The sequence below is a fragment of the Ursus americanus genome, chromosome 10 (genome assembly GCF_024610735.1).
Source record: "Ursus americanus isolate L20-20 chromosome 10, mUrsAme1.1.p, whole genome shotgun sequence".
NCBI classification, from domain to species: domain Eukaryota; kingdom Metazoa; phylum Chordata; class Mammalia; order Carnivora; family Ursidae; genus Ursus; species Ursus americanus.
In genome coordinates this window covers 72,354,751-72,380,007 of record NC_142136.1, presented here as the reverse complement: position 1 = coordinate 72,380,007, position 25,257 = coordinate 72,354,751, and the positions used below count along the sequence as shown (strand labels likewise).

Sequence of the window (25,257 nt, the reverse complement as noted above, 5' to 3'; positions counted from 1 at the left end):
AATGGATCATAGATTTAAATAGAACAGCTAAAGAAGATAAAGAAAAAGAAGGGGGTGGGGGGAAGGAAGACAAATTACAAGAGGAGGAGGAGGAGGAAAGAAATCTCTGTGATTTTGGATTAGGCAAGGATTCTTAGGTGAGACACAAAAAGCATAAACAATAAAAGATGAACACTGATAAATTGGACTTCATCAAAATTAAAAGCATTCTCCTTCAAAGATGCCATTAAGAAAATTAAAAGGCAAATCAGACACTGGGAGGAAAAAACATCTATAATGTGTATATATCTATATATAGTATGTATGTATATCGATACATATATAGTATAGATAACTGCATAGATACACATGTAGTATCTACGTATCTAGAATCTAGTATCACATACAAAGATATGGATCACAAATGACTGATACCCATAATACATAAAGAACTCTTACAACTCAATAACAAGATAAACCAATGGGGGGAATGGACAAACATACATAATTATATAAAGACACAACTAAAAGAAGATGTATAAAGAGCCAACAAGTAAAGAAAAAGATTGTCAACATCACTAATCATCAAGGAAATTCAAATTAAAACTACAATGAGATACCATTTCACAACCATACAATGGCTAAAATCAAAGAGCCTGACAATAGTGATGTGAGGGAGAATATGGAGCAACTGGAACTCTCATACAAGGCTGGTTTCCTGGGCACCATGCTCAGAAGGGCTCCACACTTGAATTAGGGCTGTGCTGTCACTGTCCTGAAATTCTTAATATCAATTTTACCTTTGAACTAGTGTTTTCTAAGTGTCCAATGAAACAATGGAAAATGCATGTGAGCAGAGGAGATGCCCATAATATGCCGGTTCATTTCTTGCCGCCTCATTTAGATATGGTGTTTACAGAGTCCCATGAACACAGAATTCTGGTGAACACAATGCATGGCTGTTCAACAAGACTCAAAGCAAATAAAAACTAATCATATTGTTCCTCAGAAAATTAAAAATAGGATTATCACATGATCTAACAATTCCATTTCTGGGTATATAACCCAAAAGAAATGAAAGCAGAGACTTCGTACAACCATGCTCGTGGCGGCATTATTTGCAATACTTAAAATGTAGAAGAAATGCAAGTATCAATCAATAGATGACTGGATAAACAGAATGTGGCATGTATGTACAATGGAATATTATTCAGCCTTAAAGGGAAGGAAATTCAGACACACAGTACAACATAGATGAACCCTGAAGACATCAGGCTAAGTGAAATAGTGAGTTGCAAAAGGGCTTTAAAATGCTTTAAAAAAATACTGTATGATCCCACTCATTTGAAGTACTTAATGCAGCTAAATTCATAGAGACAGAAAGTAGAATGGTGGTTGCCATGGGGCTGGGGGCAACAGGGAAATGAAGAGTTTGTGTTTAATGCTACAGAGTTTCCATTTTGCTAGATGAAAAGAGTTCTGTGGGTGATGGTTGCACAATAATGTAAGTGTACTTAATGCCACTGAATGGACACTTAAAAATGCTTAATGGTTCCATGTATTTTACCACAGTTTTAAAAAACAAATTATGTTACATGTATGACTGAGGAAGCAGGGGGCGCTGATAGCCCTAAGATATTGAGTTGCCAGGTAACATACAGTATGCCCTATGCAGGATTTGGGATGTACTTGTACTACAGAAATGATGGGCGGTTTGTCTGAGACCTAGATTTAATTGTTCATCTCAGATTTTTATTTGCTAACACTGGCAATCCTACTCAAGAGGCCACACATGCCATTTGAAACAGAATTTGCTTTGAATGAAGAAAGTGGAATAGCATTCCAAGGAACATGAAACGCCAAAGAACGCTATCATTTCCTTTTTCACTTGTGTTACCTCCTGTGTTAGCCAGCTACTTAAAATGAAAATGAAGACCTAAGACACAAAAGGAACAAAAAAGATCAGGCAACCTAGAGTTCCTGTTCCTTTCAGCTCTTCCTTAGTCATCAGTAAGCCTAAGGTAGCCTTGCTACAAAGTGCATGTGTGGAGAAGAGAAATAGACATAGTTGAGTTAGTTTTGTGCAGTGTTTCTAATGTTTTCCTAAGAGTTAAATAAATATATGAGCTATGAACTCCAAACTGTGTAATTTCAGTGATTCCACATACAAGCTAAAAGCTCTTGTCTTTGCACCTAAAACTGGCTGTTTGGGATTCTTTTATGAGACCGTCAGTCAGGTACAGACACAAGAGGAGACAGAGGAGAGGCTCAAGACAAAACAAAGGTAATTATACTTACAGGTCCTAAAGACAGGAGGCACACAAGGCCATATGGGAAAGACACCAGAGTGGTCAAGAGGCAGAAAACACGAGTGGGGGTGGTTATGTGTGCTGGTGGGGGTGGGGCCGGGAGCAGTGCACTTTGTCCATGGTCTTTATTGGTGTTTCCTTGGAGAATTCAAGACAGGACAAGAAAACAATGTAGGATAGACTAATCTGAATGATTTCTATGGGCTTTAGACTACAGGTGTGGTCCCTAGTTAAGGAATACCTGGGATGATAAAGTCAAAGGAATGTAGCCTAGTGGGGGTGCATGGGCCAGAAAGAGGAACATGTTCTGGACTGGACAGCTTGTGTATCAAAGGCATGCTCAGGCTGAATTCCTTGCTATCTTTAAGAATTGGCTAGCCCAGGAGGGTACATTCTTCCCAATCAGCAAGGGTTTTTAAGATGTCAAAACATGACAATGTACAGGGGGAAGATACACACACACACAATGCAATTGGTCCTCTGATGTTTTAACATCATATTAAGGAAAGTTTTGGATGATAGTAGTGTAGGTTTTTAGACTATGGCATAAGCTGCCCTAAACAGCATAGAAAACATTTTATTACTGAAGAGTAGGGAGGAGGAATAGAAGTAGAAGTACAAAGAGTCTCCACAGGCTGGTCCACAACTACATTCCTCATTAATACGACATTAACCAAGAAAAATAGATCTGAAATTTTGAATGTTTTAAATACTATCTTGGTGGACTTATAAAGTTTGTTAGAAATATGTCCAGGTCAAGGTGGCAGGTCTGGCAGTTATGTTGTCGAAGGGTATGAAATGATAAGTTAGTAGAGTATATATTAAAACTAGTAGTTTTGTGGTCTGAGATGCCAGGTGGGAGATCGTGGTGGGAAGCTGGAGGTGGAGAGTAGGAGAAGGCAGTGGGAGGGTCAAAGTCTTGACAATTAGGAGGCAAGTGCCTCCTGGGGAAAATGATAATCTCCATTAATTTTTAGAACGGCACAGATAGTAGTAACTTCTACCAGATTCCTCATTAGGCATGGTAATGTAGGGATACACATTTGAAAAGAGAGCAAGGAATATATAGGATCAAGGGCTAGGCAGACAGTGAGCTCAGAAACATAATAGAATCCCTACTATCAAAAGAAGAAAAGCAAACATGTCTTGCATCCAATTTGTGTGCAAGGAGAGGCAGTCCAGAGGCATTGTTTGGGTGGCGATCTTAGTATCCAGGACGAAGTATCTCTCACACAGTGGCAGAAGTCATCTCCAATGGCGAGTCTTGGGTAGAGACCATGTCATCTGAGGTGATGTCATCTCCAGCAGTGAATTCCTGGCCCAGGGATGTGGGACTGGGGTATTCTTTTCAAGTGGGTACTTATTGGAGTTGATATGGGGCTCAGCATTTGTCACATTTGGTTGAAACAAATGTTTACTGGGGTATAAATGAGTGAAAGCACCCAGACCAGGAATAATAAGATCAAGACTTAACAGGGTTTTGTGTTTTGTTTTTGTTTTTGTGGAAGTTTAGGTTCAAATGGGTCCCATGTCAGATGGCAGGTGCCTGCCCAGGGCATAGTCTATGGTTAATGGGTCCTGGAAATTGGCTAGCCTATGAGGGAGCAGTCTCTCCCCAGCCAGAAAGGCTTTTGAGATGTCCAAACATCATAATACAAAGAAAATTTTCCATATATGTATTAAATCCCTTGATATTACATAATATAAAGATGAAATGGCAGTAAACTTTATGACAATAACTAATAACATAAGCAAAAAATCAAAATCACCATGACAAGTCAAGAGAGAGATCGCAGAAGAAAAGAGCTTTATATTTCCTGCTTTTTGAACAGTGAACCACACATTTTAATTTTCACTGGATCCAGCAAATTATGTAGCTGGATCTGGCTTATACATTTCTGGTAGGAATGTAGGTGGTATGACCATTTTGGAAAACAATTTGATGACTTTTTGTAAAGTCAGCCACGCATTTACCACATGACCTGGAAAGAGAAGCTGACTGAGCTATGTTGAGGACATTTGCACCCTTCTGAAGAAAGTGAATGAGATCTACCAGTAACACATACAATGGAGGAAGAGTAATACCCCTAGAGGAATGACGAAAAGTGAAATGAGCCCTACCAGTAACACATACAATGGAGGAAGAGTAATACCCCTAGAGGAATGACGAAAGGGATGCTGAGCAAGCAAAAATAATGGAGGCAGAAAATGAATAAAGAGAGAAACAAGAATATTCTATTACAGATGGCGGGGCTCAAATTTCAGGTGCCTGCTTTGATTCAATCCATTCTTTGATTCAAGCCTACATTAAGACACTATCTAGAAAAATGACTGGTTTCTGCAAATAATCACTTGCAAATTACACCTGAGGCAACCAAACCTGGATCAAACATATTCGAACACATATGGGCCACTGGTCCCTAAGAGGAGTTATTAATGATTTTGCTTAAAAGTAGTGTAACTAAGAGGCAGGCTTGGGCTCAGATTCCTAAAATAGTATTCATAACTCATATGAGGCCCATTAAGGGTCTGAGATTTTATGTTGCTACCCAGAAGTTTGGTTTCATTCCTTGAAAGCCATCAAGGAAATTCAAATGAAAACCACACTGAGATACCACCTTACGCCAGTTAGAATGGCAAAAATAGACAAGGCAAGAAACAACAATTGTTGGAGAGGATGTGGAGAAAGGGGATCCCTCCTACATTGTTGGTGGGAATGCAAGTTGGTACAGCCACTCTGGAAAACAGTGTGGAGGTCCCTTAAAAAGTTAAAAATTGAGCTACCCTATGATCCAGCCATTGCACTACTGGGTGTTTACCCCAAAGATACAGACATAGTAAAGAGAAGGGCCATATGCACCCCAATGTTCATAGCAGCAATGTCCACAATAGCTAAATCGTGGAAGGAGCCGAGATGCCCTTCAACAGATGACTGGATTAAGAAGCTGTGGTCCATATATACAATGGAATATTACTCAGCTATCAGAAAGAACGAGTTCTCAACATTTGCTGCAACATGGACGGCACTGGAGGAGATAATGCTAAGTGAAATAAGTCAAGCAGAGAAAGACAACTATCATATGATTTCTCTCATCTATGGAACATAAGAACTAGGATGATCGGTAGGGGAAGAAAGGGATAAAGAAAGGGGGGGTAATCAGAAGGGGGAATGAAACATGAGAGACTATGGCCTATGAGAAACAAACTGAGGTCCTCAGAGGGGAGGGGGGCGGGGGAATGGGATAGACCGGTGATGGGTAGTAAGGAGGGCACGTATAGCATGGTGCACTGGGTGTTATACGCAACTAATGAATCATTGAGACTTACATCGGAAACCGGGGATGTACTGTATGGTGACTAACATAATATAATAAAAAATCATTTAAAAAAATTAAAAAAAAAAATCATTCCTTGAAAGCCAGTTGACCGATACTCAGTGACCCAGCTGTGGAACCTGTCGAGAAGCTTCGGGGACTGACTACTTATTCCCTAGGGGGAGGACAAAAACAAGCTGCCTATGGAGGTGTGTGGTATTAGACCCCAGCATGGTGAAAGGAGGGGTGCTCTTCTGTCCTTATTTTGAGGGCGTAGCTCTATCCTGCCATGCGTAGCAGTCTGGCCCAAACTGAAGAGCCTCCATTCTAAGTTTGGAGAACCAAGGTCTGTTTTTGGCACTGCCACTGGCCTTTTGGTTGACTTGGGCAAATTATTCACTTCTCTATACTTCAATTTCTTCCCAGATAAGCATAAGTTATTCTTACCCAACCTACTCTCAAGTTGGTTTGTATGTAAAATGAGGTAGTAAGCATGAAATCTCTTTGGGAAAATGAAATTTCATAGAAAATTAAAATGATGTGCTAGTTATTATTAGTAGCACTAGACAGTGGGGCTGGCACCCTCCCCTTGATTATTGGCAATGGGAGAGGATCAAATAAGGATCATGTTTGGATTTGGAGAATGACCTTTCAATATATCGCTATTCATGAAACAAGGATCAAAGAGTTCTGTGGCTATGCCAACTTCCTGAAAACCCAGGAACTGCTGTGAATCCAGAAGAGGCATTAGTTGTTAAAACTCAGAAATGGAATATTTTAACAATGATACAAGTCCGCTTATCTCTTGCCTCACAGCATCACTAAAACAAAAAACAAAAACAGAAATGAAAACATTTCACTGATTCCCAGAAGCACAGACTTTGCAGAAAAGCTGGAGGAGAGAGAGGGTCAGCGAGCAAGAATAAAAATAGTATGGTACATTTGGAAAGGAAAAATAGAGTCCTCATTATCACCTGGCGGATACTGAGAATAAATAATGAACAAAAGAACCTCAAGGCTTAGCCAAATGGATCACAAATTGGATATGAGTCAGCAACACAAGTCCTTTTATTAGTAAAGCTCGAGACTGAAAACAATGCTAATATTTTATGCTGATGTTTATGAAGCACTTACTATGTGCCATGGACTCTAAGTGTATACATGCATTTAGTCCCACTGGGTACGTGTGATCATTATTCAATCTCACGAATGAGGAAAATGATGACCAGAAAGTTAAAATACTTCCACAAGTTCTCCTAGCCCTTACGTGGCAAATCTGAGACTTGAGCTGATACCTGTTACCAAAGTCTGTGTTCCTAATCACAATATTGTAAATCGACTCCCAAAGAGTACCCTGCTCACATAGAACACGGTTACAGTTCTGGGCTTTGGCCAAGGGGCTTGTCAAAACTTACGAGGATGCAAAGGATAGCAGTGAAAGGAGTAAGATTATGTCATCTGGAGAAAAGAAAGCTAAGATACTATCCAGAGCAATGTATACTTCTGATGGCACTTGGGATCAAGAAATGGAAAACCAGTATGGGTAGTTTGGGAGAGCAAAGAAGGATTCAGAGTAAACCAGGATCAAATCATGATTGTTTCTAGAAGCAAAGAGTGTTAAATATTTGTGGCAGTCATGCAATGCACCACCCATGAGAACCTGGTGTAGGGAGCATAAGTGACTGACAGCCTCCAAAAGTGTTACACTTTGGGGTCTGCCCTGGCACTCAAGCCCATGCCATGCTTCCCCCAGGCTGCCTCAGGCCAATGAGGGGAGCCTGAGGAGGTACAAGAGCTGGGCCATTCCTCCCCTATCAGCCTGGACTTCCCACCTGAGAGTTTCAGAACTCCACTGCAGTCTGAAGCTTCTTCTACCTAAGCCTCCTTCTACACACCCCCCCCCTTAGGTAGCATATCTCTAGGGAGAACCAGGTGGTTCTCTTCACCTACTCCTGCTCCCTCCCCTTTCTCCTTAACAGGTATTTCCTCGGTAAATCCCTTGCATACAATCCTGTATTGGTGTTCACTACTCAGAGACCACCATTCAAACTGATACAATACTGAGTGGGTAATGAAAGGGAAATGATACCTTTGTCTTTAAGAGCAAGTGTGGCAACTAGTGATTGAGAAATTTTAAGTACAGGCTCTCAGGGCCCAAAGAGGATGTGCTTAGAAGGTGGTCCACCTTCTCCTAGGCCTGAAATTCTATGAGTCTGTATTTGGAGCATAAATATAACAGGTTGAATGTTCTCAGCCTTATTTTTTTTAAAAAATTCACTGCATTATGAAAGTAAGAATTATGACCTTAAGGTATTAACTGAATGATAATGAGAAATGCCTGAAATGACACCTTCACTGCACCTGCCACCATCTGTGATCTGAAACCTGCACTGCTCTGACAGATACTATAAAAATTAATAAAATTAATCAAAAGTGAACAGCGACCATAGACAGCTGCAGATCTGAGGCTTGAGCCCTCACAAACCAGCTTTGGAACTCTACTGAATCCCTGGAGCAGCATGACTCAGCTCAAACTTCCCCAAAGTCCTCGAGTCAGAGAGCCTATGGCTCAGCATTTGTCCTGACCGGGGTAGAAGAGGTCTTTCCCTGTATCGAGTCATCAGCCTTATAAGACCCATTGTTAGATGTATTTTGGCTGTGAAGGTATGGGGTTAGAGCTTTGAATAATTCTTCGTAATTAATAAAGTAAGACATTAAAAAAATTACAAGGCTATTACGTCTTGCTTCTAACCACATGTATGACCTTGGATAAATTATTTAAGATGTCTAGATCTCTCTCTCTCTCTCTCTCTCTCTCTCTCTCTCACACACACACACACACACACACACACACACACAGATTCTGCATCTTGGGGGTCAACATTATAAAATCATTGAAGTTGTAATCCTCACCCCCTATTAAGAGGTTAATGTTCTTTTTTGTTTCTTATGAGAACTGGCCATTTCAGAAAATGTCTTTTCATAGGGATATAGTACACTTCCCTTAGGAGGATGTGGTAATTATCCGTCTCTGTATACTGAGCCAAGAAGGTTAAACCTCTGTTCTTACCCGAGCAAACTGTTTAAAGAGCTTCATGATAATGTTATATTGAATAAGAAGGTGTTTGCTATCATCAGCTCCCAAGATACAAACAACTCTACTATCAGACAATCACACAAAATAAACACTCTTTAAGATTAAACCTGAAACCTTTTTCATTGCAAGGAAAAAAAAATCGGAGTATAGTTAATGGTGAGACACATTCAGAATTAAGCTGTAAAAGAGTCAACCTGTTCTGCTAAGGCACTGGCAACCACCAAGTCCCTTTCCCACTTCTGCCCACAGTCAAAATGACTGGCCTGTCTGCCTCCTCGTTGGCTGGAGGGCCCTTTGCCCCCTCCTGGTTGTTGGGGATGGGAGTCAGAAGAGAGAGAAGATGGAAATAGAGACAAGAAAAGCAGAGCACATACAACCAAAGCCACCATTTACAGAGCAGGGTAAGAGGCAGAAATTGGGGCCTGGTTTAGCCACTGTGGTAAGTAAACAGAGTGTCTGCAACAGGCCCAATGAGGAAAGGGCAACTTGAAATTTGAGAATCCTTGGGGCACTTGGCTGGCCCAGGTCCGTAGAGCTTGTGACTCTTGATCTTGGGGTCGTTGAGTTCAAGCCCCACTTGGATGTAGAGTTTACATTAAAAAAAAAAAGAAAAAGAAAAAAAGAGAAAGCCATCCTTATAGAGTCTCAAGCACCACCATTCGAGATAAATTTTTAGAAATATTTCTTCAATTTCATTCTTGTTCTCTTTGTTAACTTGCAGGAATATTAGGTTTTTCTGCTTTTGGCTGCACTTAAATCATATTTCAGAAACACTCTGGGTAATGTAGATTTTTGTGGGCTGGCCTGGGAGCCTTTCCCCTTTTGCCTCAAACCACAAACATATGATACTATATCTATGGTAAATATGTTCTGAGTTTCAAAAAAAAAAAAATCTTAAAAACTTTTAATGTAAGAACTATTTGTAAGCCAGAGCCTACCTATATATGAAACTTTTATTCATTTACTTATTAAATATATACTGAATGACCTACTATATGTACCAGGCATCATGCCAGGTACTGAGGATAACCTCAAGGAACTCACAGTTCTTTGCGGAAGACAGTGTGGTTGAAGTGCATAATGGGGAGATGAACCGGGCCACATCATGACTTTCATGCGCGCTCAGCACGTTTTCGTTGGTGGGCCCCTTTCTCCATAAAAAATATTAAAATTATATTCTGTTACTATGAAGGATAAATATAATACATTTGGATATTTTTTTCTTATTTTGAAGGAAATTAAAACACACAAATGTGATCCTAGAATTCAGGAGAATGTTCTGAGCTATAGATGGAGATGTGGGTGCGTGCATAAAAGGTAGCCTTAGGCTATCCTCAGAAAGGCCTGAATGCAAGATTTGATGGCATCTAGGAATTGATTTGGGGAGTGTTTCCACCATTCCCTTACTAATAAAAGTGTCTCAGTGTGCTTAAACTGTGTAAACAATGTTTTATGCTTAACATTTCCTTTCCTTCTGGGAGTCTGGAATTTTGGTACCCGCCAGGCAGAGGTGCCTACGTGACCAACCCCCAATAAAAACCTTGGGCACTGAGTCTGTAATGAGCTTCCCTCTCAGACAACATTTTCCCATGTCCCATTTGGTGCTGGAGGTATGTGTGTCTTCTGTGATTGCATGGGGATAGGACTCTTGGAAGCTTCCCTGGTTTCCTCCAGACCTCATCCTATGTGCCTTTTCCCTTTGATTTGTCTCCTTCCCTTATAATAAATCTTAACTGTGAGCACAAGTATATATGCAGAGTCCTGTGAGCCCTAGCCAACCACTAGCCTGGAGGTGGTATTGGGATCTTCCCACATAGAGAGTTATCAGGAACATTGGTATTTCAATGCTGGGACTCAAGATAGAATTAAAACCCTCCCAAGCTACATGCTTGCAGTGGACTGGCCATGTCACCTGACCCCAGCTGGTCAGAGTGGAGGAGTCACTCTGCCTCATCCTACAGACAAAAATGAACATGTCTCCTTCCTATTGTAAAGCACACTGTCTGAACTGCAGCGAAGGGACAAGGGTGACACTCAAGGGAAGATTAAAGAAAAGCTCCCAACTACTCCAGAAGCAAATCTATTTTGCTAAAAATTAGAGCGATAAGATTCCCTAAAAGTGTTGTAAGGGCCATGGCTATTCCCTCTAGCAAATCAAGAATATAAGATTTCTGGCATGTGAAACAAGACCCCAAATGAAATTGTTAAGGAGCTCATCAAAGTTTTAAGGAAGTTGTCTAAAAAGCCCCTGTTACACCGAGACTTAGGACTGTTCAACATGACAGCAGTCTCTGAACCAAGTACATCAAAGTGCTAAGATCAAAGCTGGTCACTAGCATCTCCTCAAACCTTGGAGCCCCCACCACCCACACCCACACCCAGCACCAATAGGGAAATTCTCTCTGGATGCCTTTCTGAAAGTGGCCCTAATTCAGGATCGGGGCCAGCCAAATTGACTGACCAAACAACTTCATCTACATTTAGATAAGGGAGTCAACACAGAGATGCGTACAAGACTCAGCATTTCTCTCATTCATCCTATTAAGTTTGTTCAGCAAGATGTGTGTACATTCTCTACCAGTAATCAATGTAGTCAAGGACACTTCTTTCCAGCTTTTTAGTTTGATCTTTATCCCACTTCACTTTATCAGGTAGATAGAAGCTACATTTATCATTTTTCCCTAAGCTGGATGGTAAGGGGTCACAATTAAACTTGATCAAATCCAAGCTAATAGAACGGACACCAACCAGCGAAGCTGAACATGTTAAGAGTGGCTAAATTGTGTCACTTCACAATACAGAAGCTATATATAAACTTGAATTATTTCCCACCAGGGAGAATGTGAAAGTGTTTTGCAATTGCATGGAAGACAGTTTAATTATGATTAAGTAGGGGCACTTTTTTCAGTTAAATGTGTGCGAAGGAAGGGCACATATATAGTGGGCAACCAAGAGCTTTCCCAGTCTTCAAATGAGACATTAATACAATTGAGGAAAAATCGACTTGGGTGTTTTTTATTTTGCAGAAGATATGTGATTATGATATTTTAAAAGAAAAAAAGAGAGAAAAGAAAAGTATAGGGGCCAAGTCAGAGTCTTTACAGTTCAAAATAAAACAAAAAAACTTGCTGAGAATAATTATTGTAATCGATCCCTAATTATCATTAAGGGCAGATATGTTCAGGGCCTAACACCTCCACAGTAACTGTAAAGAACTCACGACCCACCCGTAGAGATGCAGGAAATAGATGCAGGACTGACACATGCAGGACTGACACTTGCAGTCCTGTCCTCTGGAACATCGAACATTTGGCCTTCTAGGTGATGGACGGCTCTGGCTTACTGGGAAATCATCTTCTGTATTAACAGATAAACCAGCTCTTTGACTTCCAATGTTACACAGGATTGAGGAAGAGACCCCAAATGAGCTTACTAGCACTGCAAAGGGAATAATTACCCCCTTCATGTGGAGCACTATTTCTACACAATTTCTTGCTTCTCTGGCCAGGCATTATTCAAATAGAGAGATGCAGGAAGATTAGAATTGCCTTAGAAGTTCTTGTCTAGAAGTAATATTCATGAAAAAGCCTCAAACTCAGCTCATTAACTACAATCCTTAACACAGGGTCTTCACATGCCTCATTTATCTCTTTTCTGGATCCATCCTTACAACACAGAGCCTGCTTTATAACTTTCAGGAGCAGTCCTCTCATCACTTGCGAGACAGAAAGGATGTATCTACATATGCAAATTAGAGTAATCATAAAGACATGCTATCGCAAAGTCACAAAATTAGAAAAATATCTTTAGGAAGGAGTAAATCAGACTGAAAACCTCCCAGAACAGTTCTGCTTTTCCAGAACGGAATTGAGTGGGAAAAGCACAAGCTTTGGAGGCAAATGGTCCTGTGATTGACTCTAAACTCTGCCACTTACTACATTAAGTGGCAGTAATACTTCAAGGAGATCTTGGGAGGCTTAAATTATAAATTCATTTTAAATACTGGAAGGAAAATAACCACAGAATGAATAAAGGATAGTCAAGTACAGGTCAATGCCAGTTGAAACGATACAAATCTGAGATACAAGAGGGAAAGCAGCTGGGAGACTGACAGTTTTGAAATAGAAGTTTGCAAGACAGCCACACTATAAAAAACAAGCTCTAAGGACATGACATGGAACATAATATTCAAATGAAGAGTTTCAAACTATTTGTTCCTTTCTATATTGGAACCATAAGGGGTACAATCATTGCTAAATAGAGGCTATAAATAAAAAGGCTTTGTATTTGTCATCAGCCTGGTTTACTGGGAAATGAATGAAAATATTAAAGAATACATTTCTTTGTTCCCAACTAGGATACCAATTTACAAAATATATTAAGCTTTCCTGCTGCTTTCAGGGAATTTTCCATATAATATAGGATCTGGTTCTATTTCAAATGCCTATTTGGGATCTCTTTACATGCTGGTCCTACCATGTCTTGCAAAGGACTAAGTCAAAGAATTGATGTGCCTTTACTTTTGCTTCTTTATCCCTACTTTTTTTCATTTCCCCCTTTCTTTGTTCTCCTCTTGATTTTCCTAACTGATCAAACCAGGGGAGGTAGAATATCTATATTCAAGATAAATGTCTAAATTGGCATAGCTTGTAACACCTCTCCCTCTTCTATCTGGGTGATTTTCCATCTGTGAATATATCACTCTCCCACTTTTTCACACTGAACAAGAAACCAGATAATGTCTCTTTTCCTAATATTTTTACTCCCTTCTCTTTCTTTCCAGTTTCACTGCCAACACCCCAGGTTAGAGAACAACCAAGGATGATGAGAACTGACAATAAACATGATCACAATGATTCCTTTATTGGTTTTTTTTTTTTTTGCTCCCCCTCCTCCATTCCACTGTGTTCTAAACACTACACCATACCAGTTTTCCTGAAACATGAAAGATGATCTTACCATTCCCCACTAAAATTCATCAAGAGACATCTAAAGTCTGTAAGGTGAAGTAAAATTCCTTAGTCTGGTATTTAAAGCCTTCAAACATCCCAGTCCCATGTCCCATAACTGAACTATATAAACCATTTACTCCAGACAGTCAGGGCTCTTACTAAAACCTTTCACTCCAGGTGTTAAATGCACTCCCTAAAAATTCCTGTGTATGCATCTTACATGAGAAATTGAATACAGTTACTAATCAGAAAGTAAAACTAAATCTTGAGATACATGTAAATCTCACAGAATCTGGTCTTGAGGTATTTGTTCTTGTGGTTTTGCCCAAGCAGCATTACCACAGGAAAACTGTGTCATATATTCATAAACAAACCTGGAAGTCATGTAATTCAGTAATTCATTTTATCAACTAATTTTCAGCTTCTAAGAGCAAATATCCTCTTGCCTATGAAGACAGGGACTTTGTCCTCAGCTAAATCCTCAACACCTGTAACGCTGCCTACACCTTATAGGTGCAATTTTTTTTGTTGTTTGAGTAAATAAACCACAGGGGACCAAGAGAAAAGAATAGTTCACATACAGCTTTAGTTTTAATATTTATTGGTAGAAATAGATCTTCAATGCATACTTTGTGTTTATATAAATTCTACATTCTCTGTTTTGTTTTGTATTATTTGGAGTTTTTTGGCCTCCAAGTGAACTTAACATATTATCTATGCATTTGATTCTTCATAGATTTTTTTTTTTTTAGATTTTAAAGTAAATTTAAGAAACCATGCATATTGTATACCTTACTTAATATAATCCAAAGAATTGTCTGCACGTTCAAAAAAGTCACAAAAAGGCTGAACTCAAGTTAAATAATCTACATGTACTAAAATGTCCATGTTCCATTTCTGAGTAAAGAAATACTTGTTCAGTATTACATATTGCTTGCTGTCTAGTAAGTAAGATTGTCAGAGACGCTTCAGTAAATTATCTCTATTTTTAAATATCTTAATCTACTTCCTCCCAGAGATGATCCTGTAAATGTTAAACATTGTGCCATATGCAGTAATAGCCCAAAAGCTTAAATAAGAACCAAACTGTAGTTTTTAGACTGAATATTTTAACCTTAAAATTATATATCTATATATACATATATGGTATGCTGCATATTAAATTTAACATTTCAAGTAACTTAAATATATTTAGCAAACATTCAGCCAAACACACTTTCGTGTGAAGATACTGTCCTTAGAACAAAAGCGAATGAAAGGCTTATTTAGACACCAATGTCTGCACATGGTACTAAGCCCATGGAACATGAAAGTCCAAGTAACATCTGCTGTGCTATTAAGAAAAGGAAGATTGACTTTTAACCTACTGAATTGTGCAGATACAAAAGTGCTTAGCATGACAAAATTACCAAAATAAAAACATTTTAAAGATTATTTGGTTCTAGCAATATTAACTATTCTGTACTTGTGGATAATTTAACATTTGCCATTTTAAGTTTTATATAAATTTTCTTTTTAACAAGTTAAAAAAGCACACAAAAAATAGTTCAAACTATAATAATCTGTTCTTTTTCATCCTGGTTAGCTCATCACAAATGATTCAACAAAGGAGCGCTAAAATGTACTATTTGAATAGACCCAACACTTCACCCATTGTTCGCTATGCTGGACCCTAAAACAGGCTGCCGACAGATGGGACAAGTGCAATTCTCTGAGAGCCATCGGTCAATACAATGAATGTGAAATTCGTGCATGCAAGGTAATTGCCTGAGCTTGTTTCCAGTTACATAGTCACTGATACAAACACTACAGATTTTACCTAGTTCACTATCGATATTGTTATGCTCATAGTTCCGGGTGGAAAGATTGTCAATCTGCTCTTTGGTTAAACCACGTATGTGATCATCATCATCACCTTCATTTAGTAAAAAGAAGTGAGCAAGGCGAAGGATAGGTAGCGTTCCGGTTTCGACTAAGTTATTTGAATTTCGCAACTGCCTGCTACCTCTATTATCACTGCTTCGGGCAGGAGGCTGGGTGGGCTCGTTTTCACCATGCATTGCAGTGCGGTCTTCTTGGGCCCGCCTGTTTTGAGAGGTACCTTCACTGCGCTGGCTGATGTCATTAACTGCACCTACATTACTCAGATCTGAGTGCCTCTCTGGTAAATGCTGACCATGTCTCTGCATCTCTGACTCTGATTCAGCTTCCATTAAAGAACTCAATTCTCCAAATCCAGTCATGATCTGCCTTAAAATGGACCGAAGAGCCACTGATGACGGTTCAACAAGCTCATTCTCAGAAATCCTACGAAGAGGAACTGTGATAGTACTAACATAGGTTTGAATACCTGACCGCTCTAAACGAGAGATAGTTCGGCGAAAGCCGCCACTGTTGCTTTCAATAGTGACTGTATTTTCTGCCAGCCCTACCCTAGATCGAGTCCTACTTGCAATACTATCCCGGTCTCTGTTTTCTCCAGGACGAATCCTTCTCACTTGGAGGTCCAGCGTGATTGTTGGATGTCGTCGTGCAGCAGCTGAGGATCTGCTGGATTCTTCCCCTTCTTCTACTGTTATTCTTGACACGAGTCTTGAGTTAGAGAATGGAGCATAGGCAGTACCTCTACGTCCCCTATCTTGCTCTAAAAAGACACGCGTTATACCTCTCCTCCTAACAGACCTTCTAATGTTTTGCTGTAAAGGTCTACTTTCCCTCTGTGAATTACGATAGACAGTGCCACTTTGTCTCTGAATTGGTGAACGGCTTCGACTACTGAAAGTAGACCGTAATCTTATTGGCTCTAATCTTTGGTTTGTATTCCTCACTGTAACATTTGTTCTAGCCCCATTTTCCCAAACATGTGCTGCTCCAAACCGCTGCCCCTCCCTCTGCCTGAGTTCACTACCCCCCGACTGGTTTGTGTGACCACTGAAATTAGCACGTGGAGCACTAGTTCTAGGAATGCCAACTGCTCCCCCAATTCCATTTCTTAATCTTCCCAACGTTGAGAAAGATCCTTCTACTGAATTCTGCCCCCTTGAACCAAGCCTAGTCCTTGGGATGTTGGAACTACTACCACTGAAATTCACTGAGGTCTGGCTTCTTGTTCGCCTAGCCACAGGACTAGCTGATCTTTGTTGCCTACTTGTAGTATGATCTCTGCTAACGTCTGAAAGTGGAATGCCTGTATGATCTTCACCATGAATTTCAATTCCTCTATTCTCATGATTTATATGTATTTCCAGACTAAACCGAAACTCTCCACTGTTTGGATTTGTTCGACTCACAGCTCTCCAAGTTTGGTTCCCATTTTGTCCACTTCGAGTTGCATTTCCTGTGCGTCGAAAGGTGTTCAACCATTCTAGCAGGGAATCTTCATTTGAATTTTCTCTAGGGACTTCTGAGTCTGGAAAGCAAACCAAAGCAACTTAAGATCAATTCCTAAAATCTATGCTTTGACTTTTATTGAAAGCTTACAAGATAAGGTTTTTATTAAATTGAGTTAAATTTAAGAGCATCTGTGCATTTTAATGAATGAAAAATGGCAAAACACTGAACTTCCTCAAAGAAAGATGTACACTATAAGCATATTACAATACATTCTTATGTATTATAAAAGAATAAACACTGTTTATGCAAAGCCCTGAAAAAAATCCTCACTCTTCCTTTCTATATGCCTGTTAGTGGCAAAATATTAAGGCAAATGAGAAATAGATTCAATACTAAAATTATACATTTAAATTGCTTTATTCATATGGTAAAATCAATAAAATATAGCAGCAAAACTTATATATAATTCATCTTGAATTTGTAGAATACTTCTGGTAAAGGTAACTCAGCATTTTTGCAATTACATATTTTTGTAACCTGGGAATTTTATCCTATTTCTCAGGAACTGCCAAAAATGTGTACCTCAAGAAATATGGCCTTCTGAATACAATATTAGAACTACGTTATGTCTTTATGTGAAGCTGGGAAACTTAAGGCATGTTACTTAATGACTGTATCCTTATCTGTAAACTGGAGATAACAAAAGTATAAATGTCATAGAATTATCATGAGAATAAAATAAGATACTGCATATAAAATGGTAAGTACAATACCGGCACATAGGAAGCATTCAGTAATTGTTAGCCATTACGCATAACATATTTTCTGTTCATTTAGAATGTAAGCTCCATGAAGACGAAGGGTTTTGTCTCACTTTAATTACTGTTAAAGCCCCAACATCTACAACAGTATCGGGTACAAATCAGACTCCCCAAACTGTTGAATGAATCAATTTAGAAATAAATGTGCCCGTGATGACCTTTTTTGACTACAATTCTGCTACCATGGAAAACTTGTTTTCCATTTTTAACCAGTGGGTTATAGAAAGACCAAAACTCAATGAAAAGCATTCTAATGCACGTGAACTATATAGACTTTAACCTTAACATTATTCTACACAAAAACGACTGTTAAATGAGATTACTTTGATTTCATTTATTACTGCAATCTCTTATAAAAACTTTTTTTATATGTTAAAGCTATTAATCAGTTTCTGGTGTCAATAAAATAAACAGCAACTTTAGCCATATCTAAAGATACAAGCTATTTTACATGTGGTAAGTACATTTTCCATTAAAACATAGTAAAAGGATAAGTATTACCAGCTGTAACAATATAGTATAACTCTCATATCTACATATACGAAGAAAAAGGGTTAATATCCAATTCCCATTTTAATTTGGAAAGAGACAGGAGTAAAAGGTAGGTAAAAAGCATTCTAAAGGCTACTTCCTTAATTACTACAATATAGCGATGATGTGTATATGTAAAAGAGTTCACTAATTATCTAACAAAACCTGCCCTTCTCCCATTGTAAATGCATTGTAAGGGTCACAAGAACAGCCTGGCAGTTGGGTGTGGCCATGTGACTAAGCTCTCCTTAATGGAATGGGAGTGGAAGCGATATACCTCATTTCGGGCTGGAGCCTGAACCTCCTTCGGGAAGCTAGACCTGCCAGGTAGAACCCAGATGTGGTTGACTTAGCCTGACTGTGCAAACAATACTCTGGAGCAGCAGTGTCCCTGAAACTTTCTGCAGTAGTGGAGATGTTCTAACATCTGTGCTAATAAAGAAGTCACTAACCACATGGAATGACTACTGAGCACTTGAATGTGGCTAAGATGAGTGAGGAAGTGAATTTTAAATGTTATTTAATTTAGGTTTAAATGGTCACATGTGGCCAGTAGCTCCCGCACTGGATGGCACAGTTGCAGAACTACTCTGCTGGCTGGCTGGGTTCTAGGAGGATTATGGAGTAAAGTTTGCCAACCTACCCTGGACTGTTAACATGAAAGAAAAATAAATTTCTATCTTATTAAACCATTGCATTTTTGAGTTTTTAATAGTCTTTGCCCTAACTAATACAATAATCTTAATATCTGAAACTACAAAAAAAAAAAAAAAGTGAAACTACCAATAATAAATACCTCTGGGGAAGGAAATGGAACTGGTAAGAGCTATAGTAAGTCGGCTTTACTTTTAATTCTGTATACTTCTGTTTAGTTTGAATTTTCTTTTTTTACACTTTATTTTTCTTAAGAACTTCCTATACTATGACTTCGTGTTTGTTCAATAAAATGACATAACAAACAAAAACAGTAAAAACAATAAAGCAGGTTTCTTCACTCAGACTTTCTGTATCACTCTGTACACATTTTACAAGCTAAGCTTAGTTCCATTAATTTAAAAAAAGTTGTGTGTACATTCTGAGATTAAAAAGAACTATGCTGGGGGCGCCTGGGTGGCTCAGTCGTTAAGCGTCTGCCTTTGGCTCAGGGCGTGATCCCAGAGTCCCGGGATCAAGTCCCAGATCAGGCTCCTCCACTGGAAGTCTGTTTCTTCCTTTCCCACTCCCCCTGCTTCTGTTCCCTCTCTTGCTGGCTGTCTCTCTCTCTCTGTCAAACAAATAAATAAAGTCTAAATAAATAAATAAATAAATAAATAAATAAATAAATAAATAAAATAAAAAGAACTATGCTGGTAATTAGCTTAATTGTATACTATAAGCTCCCTGAAGGCAATCTGTGTGTAGGATGTCTTTGTATTCAACCCGTCCTATATTGCCTAACTATGCTGCTTTGCATATAATGGGTAAATGCTATCTGAATATCACATTAAAACTGGAAAACATTAAAAACATATTATACAAGATCCAGTAAGTTCATATTCACAACTACTCCAATCAAACCTGCTCCTAATGGAAAGGAGTCCACAGTACCTCTGGTATTTGTCCCATTTCTCAGGTCAGGCTGAGATGCTAGTTGTTCCTTGACTCCATCTAACCGCTGTTGCAGTTCTTCTGACGTTATTTCTCCTAAACAATAAAAAAATTGTTCACTGAAAGTAAATATTGTAAACTATTGCTTTATGAGAACTCATGAAGGGTAAAACTAGTCTTCAGCAATCTGTAGAAGACATTCTATTCTTTTCATGTTCTGTTAAATTGAAGACAGTTAAAAATATTTAATTGATACAAGCATATATCATTTTGGTTGTGTTTCATTTATGTTTTATTAAAATAAAAAATAAGATTTAATTTGAGTAATTAAAAAGGTCCTCTCAGTTGATACACTTAAGAATCTATAAGCGCTAATTCGTAGATTTTTGTCAGAGATAAAAAGAAATTTAAAAGGTTGTATTTCTAGAGAGAACTTTGAATCTTTGTTTGAATTTTACCTCAAGAGTTCACTATATGGGTTATCAATATACAATGTGCAAATATGCAATATACAAATATACATTGTACAAACATGCAAGTTTTAATTAGTTCATTTGTGAAATGAATTTGTAAAAAATTCATGAAGCACACTGGACATTTGGAGTATTATTAATTCAGCTAAATAAATAAATTATAATACCTCAAATGAGTTAGAATTGGATTCTAAATAATATTTTATTTGTACAAATATTACTTAAAAGAGAAATAGGACAATATATGTAAATATTTGACACTATTATGTACATTAAGCTATTTGTTAGCTTGGCATTTGTATAATAGTGCTCCATGTCCAAGATTCATACTTACTTACCAAATACAGAAGTAAGCCAGTGATTTTCTATTTTGTTATATTAAAAGGTTCTTAAATTTAAAAAATTGTGCATTATGTTTTAGGAGAGGGAAGAAGGGGAAAAAACCCTTATTTTGAAACTCCTCATATAATGATAAAAAAGGTGTCTCCTCTTTCACCCATCTCTTACCGGGGGTGCCTAAAAGATTGTGGTCTCTCATTAACCTATACTCTTCATCATTGAGTTCATTAATAAACTGATAATAGGCTTCTTCTCTGTGGAGACGTTCTTGCTGCCATCTTCGCTCACTTTCACGATGATTATGGTCCTGAGAGGAGGCTTCTTCACTACCATCATGCGATCTAGATCTAGAGGGATTCATACTGAGATTCCTGGCTTTCTGTTCAAACAATATATATTAGATTCAAGCTGTTAGTCACGGACTACACATGGCTTCATGTTTTTAACTTGTCTCTTTATTTTCATTTCTAAATTTCGTCCTCTACTCATATGCTTCATATGTCACATTTGCAGAGAAGAACTCACATATAAAATGAAAAAGAGCTTCTAGGAGACAGAATACAACTGGACCTACTGCTTTGCTCAAAGCCGTTGTTTAAGTCAGACTGGATCTGGTTTCATCACTCATTTCTAATTCCTGAATACCAAAGTGATTATCTCACTCTTTTTTTTTTTTTTTTAACCTCTTTCACTCTCTGGTAAATTTGATCTAAAAGCCGTCCCTGAGGCTTCAATTTAGCATACAAATTTTAGCATACAAATTTTAAGCTGAATTATGCACTTTAAGCATAATTTTAAATTATGTTCTTTACTTAATAAGCAAAGAGCTACTGGAAGGCTATGATTTACATTTATTTCCAGCAAAGGTATTCTTCCCAAAATAAAACTCATATTTGTAATATTACCCTCCACTGCACTTTGTCGAGGTAAACATAATTTAGCCTACTATATCTACTGAACAGACTTGGAGTTGGTCTCTTCTTAAACCTAACAGGAAACAGTACTCAATGCATGGCTCTGAGGACTGTGAATGTAGAGCAGAGCACTCTGCGTCTCCCCATAGCAAACCTCATTCCTAGGCCTGGAATGGTTAGTCCCAGAGATTTCTGAGTGCCAGTGAAACTTCCTGACCTTGTCTAGGCAAACCTTATTTTTGGATTATACTTAAACATCATCCCTTAGAGGCTTATTTTTAAACTATAAAGAAATCAATGGAGAAAATTTTTTGTTTCATATTTTAGAATTTCTGAAACACAAGTATTTAGTGAGTCAACAGTTCTCACCTGGGAATGCACATCAAACTTACTTGAGGAAATTTTTTGTTTTTAAATTTAAACTCAATTAATTAACATATAACGTATTATTAGTTTCAGAGGTAGAGTTCAGTGATTCATCAGTGTTATATAATACCCAGTGCTCATCACCACACGTGCCCTCCTTAATTCCCATCACCCAGTTACCCCATCTCCCCCACTGACCTCCCCTCTAGCAACCGTCAGTTTGTTTCTATGATCAAGAGCCTCTTATGGTTTGTCTCCCTCTCTGATTTGTCCTGTTTTATTTTTTCCTCTCTTCCCCTATGATCCTGTTTTGTTTCTTAAATTCCATGTATGAGTAAGATCATATAATTGTCTTTCTCTGATTGACTTATTTTGCTTAGCATAATACCCTCTAGTTCCACTTGAGGAAATTTTTTAAAATACAGATGCCCAGATCTCATCTCTAATCCCAAATCAGAATTTTCCAAGGTAGGGCCCAGGTCTATCTTTAAGAGGTAATTCGGGTGTTCTGTGGATGAAATAAACTATTTGTTTATTTCTGGATGTTAATAAAGGGTCTGTGTAATATAGCACATGACTTAATGGAGGCTGGAGGATCAAATAGCTAGGTGACCAGTGAAACAATTGTTGCAACTCTGACTCAGTGTTTAAGCAAACTACTTTAAATACAAATTAGTCTACAAGTCTAAACTATGTATGAGTAAGCAACTATCCAATTTCACTTACATTCTAACATTAGGTTACACATTCAAGGATTTTATTACAGTGATTATTACACAGTTTTTTAAAGGAAAGATTTAGTAGCACTACCCAAACACAAATTAACATTATTAAAAACTCAAGGTTTCTTTCCATTTTCAGAATAAACAGGACTAGACCATCATTAGCAAAGAGCACATTTGGTAGGTACAGCAGTAATATGATTTTTGTATTAAACTATCAAAAAATATGAAAGCTATTATAAAATCAAGCTACCCTATTATTCAAAACTTTAAGAGCTTCTTCTCAAAGGTAATTCTTATACAATTAACCCCAATTAAACAAAGTGAGTACCTTAGTTTCCTTTCAACATGCTTTTAATATACGCAATGGTATCCATCCTTCAATTGTTTGTGCTTTTTTTGAGAGCTGCTCATCTGAAGCAATAAGAGAGAATGGAATTATTCAATAAATTGTCTCTTTGAAGGACAAGAATGGCTAGCAAAGTCAAAGCTCTGCTGCAAAGTCAAAGCAAAATCTTCAGTGGATTCTGTTGGACACTCACCTAGAAAATTAGATCCCCAAACAATTAGGTCATTAAAACCTCCCGCAAGGCCCTTTCTCCCACAACAGAAACTAGGCCTTCCCTCCTACACTGTCACAGCTCCTGGGATTACAACTCCCCTCTCAAAGGCCTTCCTTCCTACCCTGCTCCCATTCAGATGTTACCAGGGTTAGGTGTCTCCAGTTTACTTCTGAACCTTCACTTTCTTGCCACCCCGCCCTCCGTCCTGCTACTGGTTCCTTTCCTGGCCGTTGCGACCAAAGCTCGCGCCGGGGTACGGTTCGCACTACAATAAACAAACTGGGCTCAAGGGCCCAACCAACCTCTTCCCAACCGAGCCTCAAGTAACGCTTCCCTTAGCGACCTGGATTCCCACAGGGAGGCAGGTGACAGACGGCGCGTCTGAGCCAATCACCAGTTAGGGGGGCGCATTAAGAGAGCAGTTAACCAATCGGAAAAGCGATGGGGGCCAAGAAGGGCTGGCTTTCCTCAGCGTCTCCCGGAAGTAGTGGCCGGGCCCGGAGTCTTTTTCCCCAGCTCACCCCGTCTGGAGCGGGGCCGTCCTCCTACAGCCAGAAGGAGAGTCTGCGGTGGGTGGCGCTCCTCTGGGGGTCCTGGGAGGCTGTGACCCACGACGAGAGGGGTTAGCCTCCGGGGCCGTTGCGCCCTCTAATCGTTTCCTGAAGGGAGAAGCCGGAAGCCCGTGCTGCAGTTTAAGGTCGTCCAGCTGGCGGGGCGGCTCCAGAGGAGGGACGAAGGCCCCAACCCTTCTTTCCCCCACTGTCAGGTCCCTTCTCGGATGTGCGGAGACGCAGCACCGCCCGCTGGGCGCTCGCCGGTGCGACTGAAAATTGCGTCCGGCGGGATCCAGGATGCTGGCGTTCCGCGTTCCGTCGCGTCAGTGCTCGCGGCCAGAGCTGGTAGTCCCAGGGCCTCCTCCTGGCGTGCCCAGTACCGGGCCGCTCAGGCATCCTGCAGCTGCATAGCTTCAGGGACACAGCCTGCTTTCCACCCGTGGGAAGTAGTAGCACCTACTCCGGGCTTTGTTGTGGCCTGTTTGACGAGCCTGGCTACGGAGTGCAACCTGTTCCTATCTCTTTACTGCCCGGGTACCACGTAACTAAGGAGCCAGGCTCTTCCCTTTATTGCTACAGGCACCTGGAAACTACAAATCCCAATCATTCTAAAGTGCTTTTATTTGTGTTTCTTCACTTTCCTGCTAGGAATGCACTTGGAAACTCCCCGCTTTCTTGTCTCTAGTTTTATTGCTGAGATGTGACACTTAAGCAAACTCATTTCACCATTAATTAAGCCCTTGCGTAGGACCCTGCCCAACCTGGTGTAGGCTCCTTTCCTAACAGCCCTACCATCCAGAAGGCTTAATCATTGCACAGTGCTCACGCGGCTATTATTCGTCATTCGTTCGTTCCCTTGTTCGTTCGTTCCCCGTTGGTTGGTTCGTTCGTTCATTCATTCATTCAGTCATTCCTGCCTTAACTTTTGAGGAGCTAGCTAGTCTAGCTCCACCATTACGCTGAGCGCCTGGGTAGAAGATGCAGTCTTAAGCACGGACAACCTTAGCTTTAGTAGGGCTAGTTGGACAAGTTAAAAAAATCATTGTTGCAGATACTAAAATGGAAATATGTAAGTAATGCAGTCTACAAGGTCCTTTGGGATATCTCTGCTGCATACCTCTATAGACTGATCTCTTCTTCAACTACTTGAAGTGTTCCTCAACAATCATATGGGAACTCCTAAGCAACCTCCAAGCCCACTTTTACCTAAATTCCTTTATCTTCCAAGACCCAGCTCATTCCTCATCTTCAAAGAACTTTTTTTGATACCTCAGAAGGGACACCCTCGCTCCACCCTCCAGCCCAATATTCACACATAAAACTAGGCAGATGTCTCTTTGGGGCTCCCATAGCTCACTCTGTATGACTCTACTTTAGCATATATTCATTTACTTGACAAATAT

General features: G+C 39.3%; 1 protein-coding gene across 4 annotated transcripts; it reads right to left on the bottom strand.

Annotated features, from left to right (window-relative positions):
• Window positions 1-14,235: 14,235 nt before the first annotated feature.
• On the bottom strand, window positions 14,236-24,118 carry RNF6 (ring finger protein 6). 4 transcript variants are annotated; one of them, XM_045797074.2, is made up of 5 exons: window positions 23,822-24,118; window positions 23,069-23,151; window positions 20,904-21,114; window positions 19,924-20,019; window positions 14,236-17,060 (listed from the first exon to the last, which is right to left on the bottom strand). In XM_045797074.2, the coding sequence occupies exons 3-5, from the start codon at window positions 21,094-21,096 to the stop codon at window positions 15,298-15,300; spliced, it is 2,052 nt and encodes a 683-aa protein (XP_045653030.2). In that variant the 5' UTR covers window positions 21,097-21,114; window positions 23,069-23,151; window positions 23,822-24,118; the 3' UTR covers window positions 14,236-15,297. The 4 variants fall into 4 exon arrangements, with proteins under 4 accessions (XP_045653030.2, XP_045653031.2, XP_045653032.2 ...); XM_045797075.2 differs by lacking the exon at window positions 23,822-24,118 and adding an exon at window positions 23,603-23,781; XM_045797076.2 differs by lacking the exon at window positions 23,822-24,118 and adding an exon at window positions 23,444-23,596.
• Between the last annotated feature and the right edge of the window lie 1,139 nt (window positions 24,119-25,257).